Source organism: Ceratosolen solmsi, unplaced genomic scaffold, assembly GCF_000503995.2.
Source record: "Ceratosolen solmsi marchali unplaced genomic scaffold, CerSol_1.0 scaffold13, whole genome shotgun sequence".
Lineage (NCBI taxonomy): Eukaryota > Metazoa > Arthropoda > Insecta > Hymenoptera > Agaonidae > Ceratosolen > Ceratosolen solmsi.
In genome coordinates, this window is record NW_011948418.1 from 435,676 (window position 1) to 448,670 (window position 12,995).

Consider the following 12,995-nt stretch of genomic DNA (forward strand, 5'->3'; position numbering starts at 1 on the left):
GTTATTTTACAAAGAATTGTTTTTAAAATTATTATACATAAGTTCGATGATGTAACCCGATAAAAAGGGTCATTTTGTTTTCGTAGATTAGAGTAGATCACATTTGACATTTGACAAATAATATATGTTAAGAGAATATTAAATTTTGTATGAAATGAGATTTATTGTTTCATATAGTTTTGTATAGAGAGCAGCAGAAGAAACATTGTCAAACACAGGAAGAAAAAAAATTATTATTTTAATGTAATTAATAAATGTGACTAATATACCTTACACGTCAAGCTTAATTTACTTTGTTATAGAACTCCTAACAATTTGAATAAGAAAATTAATTCATATTGTTTATGCACTTAATTGTTAATGCACTTAATACTTAATTATATAGTAATATGACAAATTAGTCATTATAAATTTTTACAAACTGTTTTATAGTTTAGTTAGCGATTAGAGAATTATTATACTTGTTTTTTGAAATTATATTAATTTTAAGATATGATCGCAAACTTCGTATTTTGATTTGATACAATAACAGTTATTGAAGTATTTAGAAAGGAATAGAAACATATAAAAAGTTATATCGTGTTTAGAATTGTACAATGCATTATCCAGCAATGCTTTAAAAAAATTGCCCTTCTATTTGTGTTAAAGGTTCGAATATTTTTTAAATTAATTAAAAATGTTTATTTCTCGAAAACTTGAATGAATTCGATGAGGTTTAATCCAAATGTTCGTGCAATTTTGATATATCTGATATAGTACAATTATTGAACAAAAAATAAATTTGGTTTAATAATTTTTTGTAAACACTTATGTCTGCATGAAGAATTTTAAATAAGTGTGTTATCGCAACACAATCTGTAAGAATAATGGTTTGTCGCCATTTTTACAACTCTTATCCAAACAATATAGAACTAAGCAGTATTTTTTAGTAATTATATTTTTCAAAATAAATGAAATTTTTGTTCTGCATCGTTGCCACATAATCATGATTAATTGATAAATCCTGTATGTTCGAGCACCTTTATATTCTACATTATTTTATTTATTATTTTAAGCATATTTTTTTAATTGTAACTTTAAGTATTATTGTATTACAGTTAAAATATTTGTAATCTCATTTCATGTTCAAAATTTTAGTACAATATTTTTGCATAAATTCTATGAAACGTATACTACTTTAAATTTAATAATAATTTTCTCTTAACATTTTTATATTGACCATTTTATTTAATGCTACTCTAAATTGTCAACTAATTAACGACTTATACGTTAAATTTAATATTGTATATAAATCAACAGCTGTTAGGTATTAAACTTACAAGTTTTTTTTTACATTTTTATAGCATAAAAATTTAATATTAATTTTTACATAGTTTTCATTCAATTTCTTGATCGTTTAATAAAATCTATTGCATATCCACTCATACAACTTCTAAAATTACTATTTCCTTCGTGATCGTTAAATCTAAACTATGCACTTAATACATGTATGTATATGCTAGATATTTACGTTAATATCACAAAAATGCTATATAACACGGAAAGTTGAAAAATTGCACGCACTTTGTGATCAAACCTCGTATTTCAAAATATTTAAGTTTTGTGAAAAAATCATAAAGCGTGGAGAAACTAAAATCAGATCAGTCACTTTAACTGGAATGTTGTTTGCTCTAAATTTTAAATATTGAACAACGAAATTATGATGCTATTTTGTTTATTACGACTGTTACTTACCAGTAAACAAACAAAAAATATATTTATAAAAAAGAATGAATAATTTCATTACATTTCATTGTACCATTTCTTTTCTATCTTTAAATCACATTTAAGTTTCATTAGTCAATATTTATCTAGATTTTAAAATCTTCAAGAAATTTTGCTGTCTGCTTTCGATAAGAATTCAAAAGGTATTATATTTGCAAACGTTCTAGAAAGTCTTAAAATCTATAAGATGCCTAAACTTTTTCTTATATTCCAAGCTGGAGTTCAATCATCGTATAAGAAAAAGCTTCCATCAGACCCGACTGGTAGTTTTCAAGTGATTGTACGCTTCTAATAAATTAATCGATAATCTGTTAATTAGTGATTATCTGACATTCCTTTAGAATTACATGTTGCAATAAAATATAAACGATTCATAAATGCTAAATGTTTTGGTGAGCGTCAAGTCTTATCCACTGACATTTCTTTAATCGTCGCTCTACACATTGGACACTCAATCAATTGTTTTGAACAGGGTTGGCAGAATCCCCTAAAACAAAACAATTTATATTTTCATAAAATAATCGTGATTTAAAATTCTTTAAATTATACAAAATACATTAAATGACTATTAATTACCGGTGATCACAAGGCAGTAATTTAATGGATGCTTTACGATCAAAACATAATGTGCATGAATCTTCTCTAACACTGAGTTTTCTAAGCTGGTCGAGGTATATATGCCTTGGTAAAACAACTTTATCTTCGGGATCTAAATTAGCATGATTGTTAAATGTCTGATAATTTCGATCCGAAGGTGGATATTTAAACGGTATATTCCCAAAATTAAAAAGACACTGCTGAAACGACATAAAACTAGCAGCTGCAAAGAATCCTGACCTACAACAACATGCAAAATAGTTTTCTCATAATTTTGAAGGATTTTAATTTCTCTCTTAAATGCTTGAATTTATATTTTACAGACAAATCAAATAAACACTTTAATTAAGTCTAAATACCTTGCACTTTTAAATAATTGGACGCATGGTTTTAATGCATTTCCATTTATAGAAAAAACTATTTCTAATTTATTTAGATCAAGCAAACAGCCTAAAGTATCTCCAGCTTTCCAACAGGGTATGGAATAAAACTTTTCACTACGTGCATTGTGCCAGATTAGTCTTCTGCATCCATCAAACGATAATGAAAACTGATCGTCTCCAATTCCGTAACCTTCCTTTATAAGATATATTTACACCAATGATTATCAATTATAAAGCAATTATTATTATGATATATTATTAAGCAACAATAATTATTAACGTGAATTCATAAACTTTTCGTAATAAAATTTTTTTTTAACTTTATCATGAATTAATAAAGATTCAATGCTAAATTAGATATTCATCGTTACTTTCTATGATATCTTAATAAACATAGAAATTCATATTAGTAAAGTAGATACATTATTATTATTATTATTATTATTATTATAGAAACTGTTGAGTTTTAATGGTAATTATAGTTACATGATTAAGAAACGTGCTATCTTTTGTAGCCCATCCAATTTGCATTACGCCTGTCGTTATAATTAAAGTTTCATAATACCATACTCCTTTGTCAACTTGAAAAGTACATCTAACACTTTCAAATGAACAAGCGTCACATCGCGCCTGCAATGAATAATACATTTTCCATAAGAAATTAACGGTAAATTCTCAAATTAAAATTATATTGAAAATAATAAAATGCGAACCTCTAAACCATTGGGCGAAATTTTCAGGTACTCACTTACGTCCTTTGTATTTAACATCACATTAATGCCAGTCATGTCAACCGTATCATAAGAATATTTTCGGCCATCTATTAAAACTGTTATATATCCGTGAATTTTTAAGTAATTGTAATAATTATATTTAGACAATATATGAAAAGGAGGAGAACTTACATAAATTATCTAAGCACCATTGAGCGCAAAAGCCGAGTTGTCGACGAACATAGTGAGTCTCATTGACCCACTTTTCTAATTCTAACAGGGGATTTGGTTTCTCTTCTAAAAGTCGCCTTTTAATAGTTATTTTATTCTCACCTGAAAAATCAATAGATATTGTAATCCATTAGTAAGTAAGAAATAAATATTCTTGACAAAATTATCTATTTTTAAATAAATAAAATTCGTTTATTGAAAATGAATATTTACTTGTTTGGGCAAACTTTTCTAAAGCTATCAAAGAATATAATACAACGTACGGTTCAATATCTTCTCTCTGCAAAATATAAAAGTAAAAATGATAAATTATGGCAAAATTAAGTAGGAAAAGAACTGTAAATTTAACTTACAAGATTTGACACAAGGTAATCTAAAGTAGCATCCGATAAAATTGCTATACTACTAGGACCGGCTAATCTGTCCGCAATACATCCCAGAACTACGCAAATATTACGTTGCTGAGTGGAACTAGTTTGTATCTTATTATGTTTTTGAGATAATTGAAACATTTGAGACAGCCTTAAAACTGAATCCTTAAAATATAATTAAAATTTACTTTTTTCAATCCCTTTGGAAGTTTAATACATTGGTTAGAATAAATTTTATATCATTATAAAAGAGTGTTACTTTAGAAGGTAATGGACAGTCGTCTAACATTAAAGATATGACTGATGGACCCAATGGATTATGCATAGGAATTACATTAACCATAGAACTAACAACTTGTATCCAACCATCTTCTTTATCAGCGATATTGTGTAATTTCAGCATCGCAGGCGGTGGTTCCTGTTCACTTTATCAAAATTAGAAATTTAATTAATAAATTAAAAAAAATGTTTAATTAATAGATTCGTTCGTTGAATTAATGGATACCAAGTGATTGTACCATAACATTTTCATTTATCACAATAAGCAATTAGTTAACGTTCATTATTTTTTATTGTTACACAAAGTACAGTAGTTAATTATGGATAAATTTTTACTGTGTATGCATGGAATTATGGGGGCTACTTGTTTAATGAAACTATTGCCATTGGTATGGTGAGGTATAAAATTATTTAACGAACGTATAATTATGCTATATTGGAATGAAAGTGTAATAATTTTCATCAGTCTTAGAGCAATTGGTATTATTGTCGAATAATTAGGACAACGAAAAAATTAAATAACAAATTAATCATATAGAATTATTGTTAACTCACTTGTCGACAAGTAAGCCAATGACACCTAAGATTTCCAGCACTAGCTTGTCGATATTAGCGGACGTAGGAAACTTGTAATTAGTCGATGCTTCATTAGCTGCAATATTTTCCGTGTGGTTATCCGATAAAATTGTTGTATCCGCGGCTCTTGTGCTATTATCTGGAACTTGTGCAGATTCCTCATTGCTGTTTTTGCGTAGGCAATTGCCCATTCCCACCGATTTTATAATAAAATTTTGTTTAAACTTCAATTACATTGAAATAAATATTCTTTGTCCATCCGAGTCTTATAATAGATCTATGTTATGGCGTTGGCTCACCTATCATCCTGCGTCCTGTACATGTATTTATAAATTTTATTCAATATCTTACATTATAATATTTTGTTTAATATTTGAATCTAAAATTATCAAGACAATACAGTTATTGTTTTTTTTCTTCTTTTTTTTTTCTTTCAAATTATGATATTTGAAAAAAGCATTTGACATAAATTTATCATAATTTTAATCTATCTTTTTAACATATATTTACCATTTAAAAAATAGGTAGACTACTTGACATGGAATATTGAAAATAATAGATAAAATTTATTATAAATTAGTTCAAGTCACAATAAATCATTGGTTTCATCATTTTTACTTGTCACATATATTAATACATTGATTGCTGTATATATTTTAATATACTTGATAATATTTAGAACTATTAATATTAGTCAATAATGCATTCAATGAAGAATAAAGAATAATAACCTAGGAAATACTAAATAATAATAATATCGTCACGATATTAAATAAATATTAATTGTTTTTTCTTCTTTTCTCTCTCTCTCTCTCTCTCTCTCTCTCTCTCTGTTTTTCTGTTTTGAATATTTAAATACCCCTTGGTAAATGTTTGAAAAATCATCTTTCGATCGAGCATAATAAATTATTTATACAGTTTCAATCAGTTCTCGCTGTTAATACGAAACTCATTAACAAAGTAATTAGTGTTGTGTGCGTGCGTGCGTGTGTGCAGTTGGCCACACATTAAGCAAGTTCTTAGTAAGTAATTCATTATAAACTTTAAAACGGCGATTTGCTTTCCAGCAGAGGTGCCTCTATTAACATATATAACAATAAAGTTATAAACTTCTTCCATTACAATGCGAAATAATTAAATTTCATCTTCTTTCCCGACCAATCAATGTTTAACAACCATAATTTTAAAGATTAATAGTCTTTGAATCTTAGCAGTTGCGCAAAATCAAAGCACTCCCGAAAATTGATGTTTCAATGTAATTGCCAGTGACGAAAGAACACAAAGCGAGAAGAGAGCACGAACGTCCAATATTTTAAAGAGCCAATAACACACGTATCTTTTACACGAGTAAATCACTGGGATTATCGTGGCTATTCTATTTGCGATAATGCGATATTACCTGCGTTGGAGGAACTCGTTTCACAGAATATCCGGCCACAATGACATCGTGCCGTTGCCTCGCCTGAAGAAAATAATTTCGCGCTTAAGAGAACACACGCGCACAATATACATAACACATCAAACACTAATGTACTTTCTGCGCGCTATTTTAGGTTATGTTCAACGATTGTCGAAGATGACGGAACGGCCGATCGCGCTCGCAGCACGAACGGGGGCGCGATTCTTTGAAAATAAAAATACCATGTGCATCGATAGTGGGAGAAGCGCCAATCATGCGTGTTACGTGCGCCCGTTCTTATCGATGACGATTATTTTCGGCTTTTCGGTTAAAATTTTCACTGCCCGCAGCCGCGCTTCTTAAGCTCTTAAGCCAAGCTCTTAAGCTCTTATCGCGAATAATACAGTACGTGGCCGTCGCTGGCCGGACTTGCTTTATCGTTCCTGTCTCTTCCTTTGCCTTACTATCTTTCTCGCGAGCTCTTTTATCGCGCTTTGGTAAACAATGCCAGGAGGCTCTGCTCTGCTCTCTGTACCGGAGAAGCATAAAATCAAGAAACATATGACTAATGTACACGCCGAGCGGCTACGACATGCGCGCGATTCTTTTGATGCGTGGGCGAGATCTCGAACGCGAAGGCACGCTTTCTTTTTTACTTTTTCTCATCCTATGTGGGCTTTGTAGGCCAGTTTACGACCCGGCCGCGAATCAATTGAGCGGCGATAAGTATTTTTTTTTCTTATTCTCTCTCTGTCTCTGTCTCTCTGTCTCTCTGTCTCTCTGTCTCTATATCTATCTCTCTCTCTCTCTCTCTCTCTCGCTTTATTCTACATCACGGCTGTAAGAATCGGCTTGGAGCTCGAGTCGTTCCAAACTGACTGACTGCCTTAGTCGAAGATATAGCAAAATTAAAGATGGGACGATTCAATTGTTGCGAACGAGTCATTCAAATTTTCCGTCGCCTTCGAACGTGCTAATCGAGAAGCGTTAATTTTTTGCATTAATGTTTTTATCGATGTTTTTACAATAAAATACAAATTTTTATTGCAGATGTAATCAATGTTATAAAGGAGAGTAGATACGTTTGTCTTTTAAACGCCTTGTTGTTTACAAGCGTGCAAACAATCATCTAAATTACCTTAATTTTCATTTGATGTAACGCGATACGAGCCACAGCTCTCGTCAAAAAAAACTTAGAAGGTTGCAATTTTAGTTTCGTAAAAACTTTATGCTTTTTTTTTATCCTATAAATCAAATTAGATATTTATGTACAAAACTCTTTTATATAATTGTTGTCTCATACGTGAATTCATCTCATTTTCGGCCTTTAAACAATCTTTGTAAATCTTTATGACTCTTTGCCGTAATAGCCGTATCGGAATTTGCATATCGAAAATCCCATCGTTTATTATCATCTCAAATTGCGCAATTTACAATCGATATATTATTTGTAGCCTATTTATCATATCGCAACTGGCGCGATAACGGTCTTGTAATGAATTTACAAGATCTCGCGTGTGGATGTGCGACTGTACACGTTAGTATTTATGTATGCGCCTCTTTGTTCAAATAAAAATAACAGTGGCAATATAAAAATGTTTTGTCGCTTACTTTTTTTTTTCTTTTCTTATCTTATATATATATTCAGTATACACAGTGTTGGTATACAATGCGAGAAGTGTAAAAAATTAATTAAAACAATAATTGTCACGGTACAAGAGATTAATTAATGAACTTTAATTGTTTTAATAAATATAGATACTTAAACATTATTTTATCGATGCTTTTATATATATATATGTGTGTGTGTGTGTGTGTGTGTGCGCGCGCGCGTGTGTGTGTACGGTCATGTTTTAACAAGAAAGACTTATAAAAACAAATTAAGATATTCGTTGCTAAATTAATTACAAAATTTATTATACAACCATAATATTAATTCGGTAATTATATAATCCACAGCATATTATTAAAATATCAGCAACAAAAATTATCTTTTTAATTTTCCATACAATCCTAATGAAAATGTCAGTAATTTTGTGAATAATTTTCCTGTTTCTTTTATAATATGGTATATTTAGTGCGAAGATGATCATTTGACGAATTTTAGTTATGTATTTTTTCTTTTTTTAATGTTCCTCTGTTGGTTTAGTTCAATCCGTAATTATCGTATTTATTGCGATTAGAAAATTTCATTTAATCATGATTCTCAATACAGATATTGAATACTGATTTGGCTAATGTATAAATATATTGTTAATATGATTTTACTAATATTGAATTTAATATTCAAAGTCAATTAATAATGAGTAAATGGGTGTAGAATATTTTATGAAAATTTTTAAATTAAAATCTTATTTAAATTATACATAAATAAATAGTTATATTATCATACAGGTGTACGATAAATATTTCTATAATAAAATTTATATATAATTATATAATAATTTTCCTTTGTGAAATATGTAATTGTTTTATCTGGCTATTCTTTGATAATGACTATTATTATTATCTTTGAAATTAAGTTATCAGTTTAGGAATCGTTTGATTAGCGATAAAGATTCAAGATAATCTAACAATACGCTAACACAATATTATAAACAACTATTCCAATTAAAAGACTTATTTTACTTATGATTTAGTGTTTAATATGCTCAGTACGAAATGCATATCTTCACAGGAATACGCAAACTCGTGTGCTCAAGTTCATATTTGCCTCGTTGACGCCTGATTCTTTTTTTTTTTTTTTTTTTTTTCGTTTCTCTGTCGTTTGTGCGAGAGTGAGTCCTCGGCGAATCTATTTCGTCGCACGAGCCACTTAGCAAGTTAGATAATGCAGAGTCAAGGCACAATGAAACGAATAATAATATCGTTCCCTTATCGTAACGCCATCAATAGATGACCGGACGTACATTCTTTTACGCAGTTTTACATATCATATCAAATATTTATTTTTGATACTTTATTTCTCACTTTTTTCATTTTTCTTTTTCTCGCTACCAGCGTACCAATAATAATAATTATTATCATTGTTATTATTAATTACCAATACCTTATTACAACAATTAACAATAATTACCAATAATTATTATAGCAATTAGAGATGCCCTAGCCGGTAATTTTATAAGCGATGAATACCGTCTAGAAAGATGATTAATCGAGCTAATGTGTAATGTTAATAAATGAGCACGATGGTAAGATAAAGAACGATCGATATCGCTACTAATGGCCGAGTACTTGGTAATACTGACATCAATACCTTTATGACGTCCGTAAAGGGAAGACAGTGTGTATGTAGGTGTACATGATCAGACAAATCCAGGGTTGACTGTCAATAGAAAAGTAAAGTGCGATCGTGAGGAGGAGCAGCGCATCACGTGCTTTGCCTTGTCTTATAACGCGAGCGAGCGAGAGAAGGAAATCCGTTGAAAAATTGCGCGATAATGCCGTGAGAGCGACGCCAACTCAACTCGGCAGTATCGTAGCGCGCGAGAGCGAGACAAACAATTCTTCGACTGAGCACGTGTTGCGCGTGAAGCACGTGGCCCTCCTCCCACCGTGACTCAGAGGTAAGAAGAGGAAAAAAGACTCGCGCCAGGACGGTCAGAATTTATGGGTAAAATACGTTCTCGATAATAAAACGAAATTCATGTTACAGATAACTCTCACCCCCAAAACCACGAATATAGAAAGCCAGAGGATTATAATGAGAATGGGAAGAAGATAACGACATGGTTAATTTGCAATGCTGATGGTCGACCGGGAGTCCTTTCTCGTTGACAGTTTGTTATAAAGAAAGGGAGGGAGCAGCGAGTACAGGGAGATGCTTCCAGTTCATGCAACAGCACGGAAATACCATGCGACTAGAGCGTCATTATTATTAGTTGTTATGTTTATTATTGTTAATATAGGTTGCACCGAATGGTTTGTCATAATTCAAGATAAACTAGGAATAGAAAAAAAAAAGAAGATTGAATATGAAAAAAGTATTTTATGTAATCATTAATGAATAATATTGTAGCGCGCACGAAACACGTATATTGTAATTGGAAATGCCATACAATATATAAAAAATAAAAATGTTTTATATATAATTACGAATTATAGCTTAAGTCGCAAGTGCGTATTATACTTTACAGATAAATAGTTTTGGATAAGTATTGAGAAATTTGCCTTCAGATACAAATACTTGAGATAAATAGATCACAAAATAGATCACAAAATATCACGTGTATATTTCATATTTGCGAATAAAAATATAAGTCGCGCACGACTAGCAAAAAACATCTAATTTTTCGTACAATATTCTACGAAATATTGAGAAATAATTTATTCGAAAAGAATTGAATTGTTAAATACAAATCTTAGCTTTGCCATTTATGAATTTCACGCTATAATTATGATTTAAGAGAAATCGTCGAATACTTTTGTTCTAGGAACACAAATAAAAACATTCGTTAAGAATTAGAAATGCGGATAACATTTAATTATAGTAATAATTATAACGCTTACAGAATATATTTTTATTTGCCAATCGTGTAAAATAACTTTTTTCTAATATGAATTTTTATTTTTATTTATAGATTTAATTGATAGCAGAATCGTGTACAGAGGCACTTAATTAATAATAGTGCGTGCTATAAATAAAAGTTGTACGGGGCAAAATTAGTATCGATCCGATCCGAGCACGATTATAACGTATATATATATATATGTAAGAAATACACATATACGTCGAGTAATATAATTTATATAAAATTTATCGCTTTATAAAATTGATATTTGATAATTTAATATAGATGTTATTAGAAAATAAATAAATAATCTATTTTTCGTATTTTAAATCGAGTGCCTAAACATTTCATTTTCGATCATTTTATAAGATTACGTAACTTTACAATTACTTAATTATTTAATTAATTAACGAATTCTCGCACATTCTCTTAATTAGGGAAATTTAAAACAATGTAAGAAAAATCGTTATTAGGTATATTTATAAAATAATCGGGATAATCTACTTAAATTCAAACGCAATTATTTTGGCTTTGGAATTCATTGCAGTCTTATATAGTAATAATGCCGTTAGTGTGCGTTTTTCTTTCCTTTCAAACTCTTTTATTTGAAGTTTTAATGTTGATACGGCCATATACCAATACAGTTATATCTCATTTTAATGTGAATTTTTTTAATCTTTACTATTATTCTTATTGTTGTTTCTCATTCGCCTTGAATAAGCTACAATTTATCAATTTTAATTTCCTTCGTTGGCTTTTCTCCGACGATTATAATGAAATACAATTCCCTCTCTTTCCAAAACAGAAACAAACTGGAGCGAATTTTATGCTCCAGCGAAATTTACTCTCCACGCCCTCTCGCCAATTACGTCTATTTGTTTATTTATTTATTTTATTTTTGTTTTATTTTGTTTTTCAAGCTCGTATAATGCGATTTTACGATAAAATATATGAATGTTTCATTATTCATTTCTAATTTTTTCTCCTTCTCAAGAATTGACTTAGAGCTAATCGTAAATAGTTTTTATAAGCACTAATCTTGTACCTGCATTGTCTTATGATAAAGTAATCTAATTTATTGCTAGGCTTAGTTCATATAAAGTAAACAACGATTTATAAAACTGAGAAATTTTGGATTGCGTAAAAGCAATAATTAAAAGCTTCATTATATATATATATATATATATATATATATATATATATATATATATATTTTTTTTTTTTTATATTTATTATATATTTCTATTATACTAATATATTAATATAATTATATATTACTAATATATTATACTATTATATTAATCATTTATTTTAATACGCTAGAATTACCTTAAAAGTATCTTATTTTCTGAATACCGAATTCATTTATGTTTTATATTTACTTGATAATTATCGATTTACTAGTTTTTTAAGATGACAAAAAAAAAACAGATTAATATTTCATTCCTTGGATTAAAAAAAAAAAAAACTGTTTCATAAGATAATGTACATATAAGGAATTTATAACTAATAATTTTTTTCCTCAAACTTTATATTCATAAATTAGGAAAATCATAAATTTATTTTAAAGAGAGAACAATACTTTTTCACTGTAACATACAATAGTACAGAAAGTCATTTGATACCCAATTTTCTTATAAACAACTGCTTTATCTTTCACTAAATCATAATAAAAGAAGGTCATGTAAATTTACTTTCCATCGCTGCGAAGTATATTTACAAATATTCTAAAGCTTAATATAATTAAGAAATTCTTATATTAATGAAAGGCTTAATTAATCATATGATAAACTATGCTTTTTATAATTTTATTGCCGTTTAGTGTGACATTATCTATACAAGTAGAAGCCAATAGAAATAAATATAATTTAACGAATCAGATGGAGATCTATATTTTTTGCATATAAAGTGCATATATCTAATTGCATATATCTAATTTAATATTTTAATTCTTTTTAACGGTGTTCATTATACTTTATCAGCAAGCGAATAACAATTATTTTAAAAATTAGTTGAGTTGCAAATTGAATATATGCATTTTCTATTTATCTTTTAAGACTTTGCCGTATGGTTATTACTAGAAACAATGATTAACTTATATATTCTAATAATAATTAGTGTAATAAGATCGAAAGATGAAAGATGAATAAATGAAATTTTTTTTAAATTTT

General features: G+C 28.9%; 1 protein-coding gene across 1 annotated transcript; it reads right to left on the reverse strand.

The window, feature by feature from the left end:
- Positions 1-1,886: 1,886 nt before the first annotated feature.
- Positions 1,887-5,273, reverse strand: LOC105360080 (RING finger and SPRY domain-containing protein 1). The gene is made up of 10 exons (XM_011496867.1): positions 4,894-5,273; positions 4,319-4,484; positions 4,042-4,224; positions 3,902-3,968; positions 3,650-3,790; positions 3,458-3,573; positions 3,231-3,374; positions 2,721-2,938; positions 2,341-2,601; positions 1,887-2,251 (listed from the first exon to the last, which is right to left on the reverse strand). The coding sequence occupies exons 1-10, from the start codon at positions 5,103-5,105 to the stop codon at positions 2,164-2,166; spliced, it is 1,596 nt and encodes a 531-aa protein (XP_011495169.1). The 5' UTR covers positions 5,106-5,273; the 3' UTR covers positions 1,887-2,163.
- Between the last annotated feature and the right edge of the window lie 7,722 nt (positions 5,274-12,995).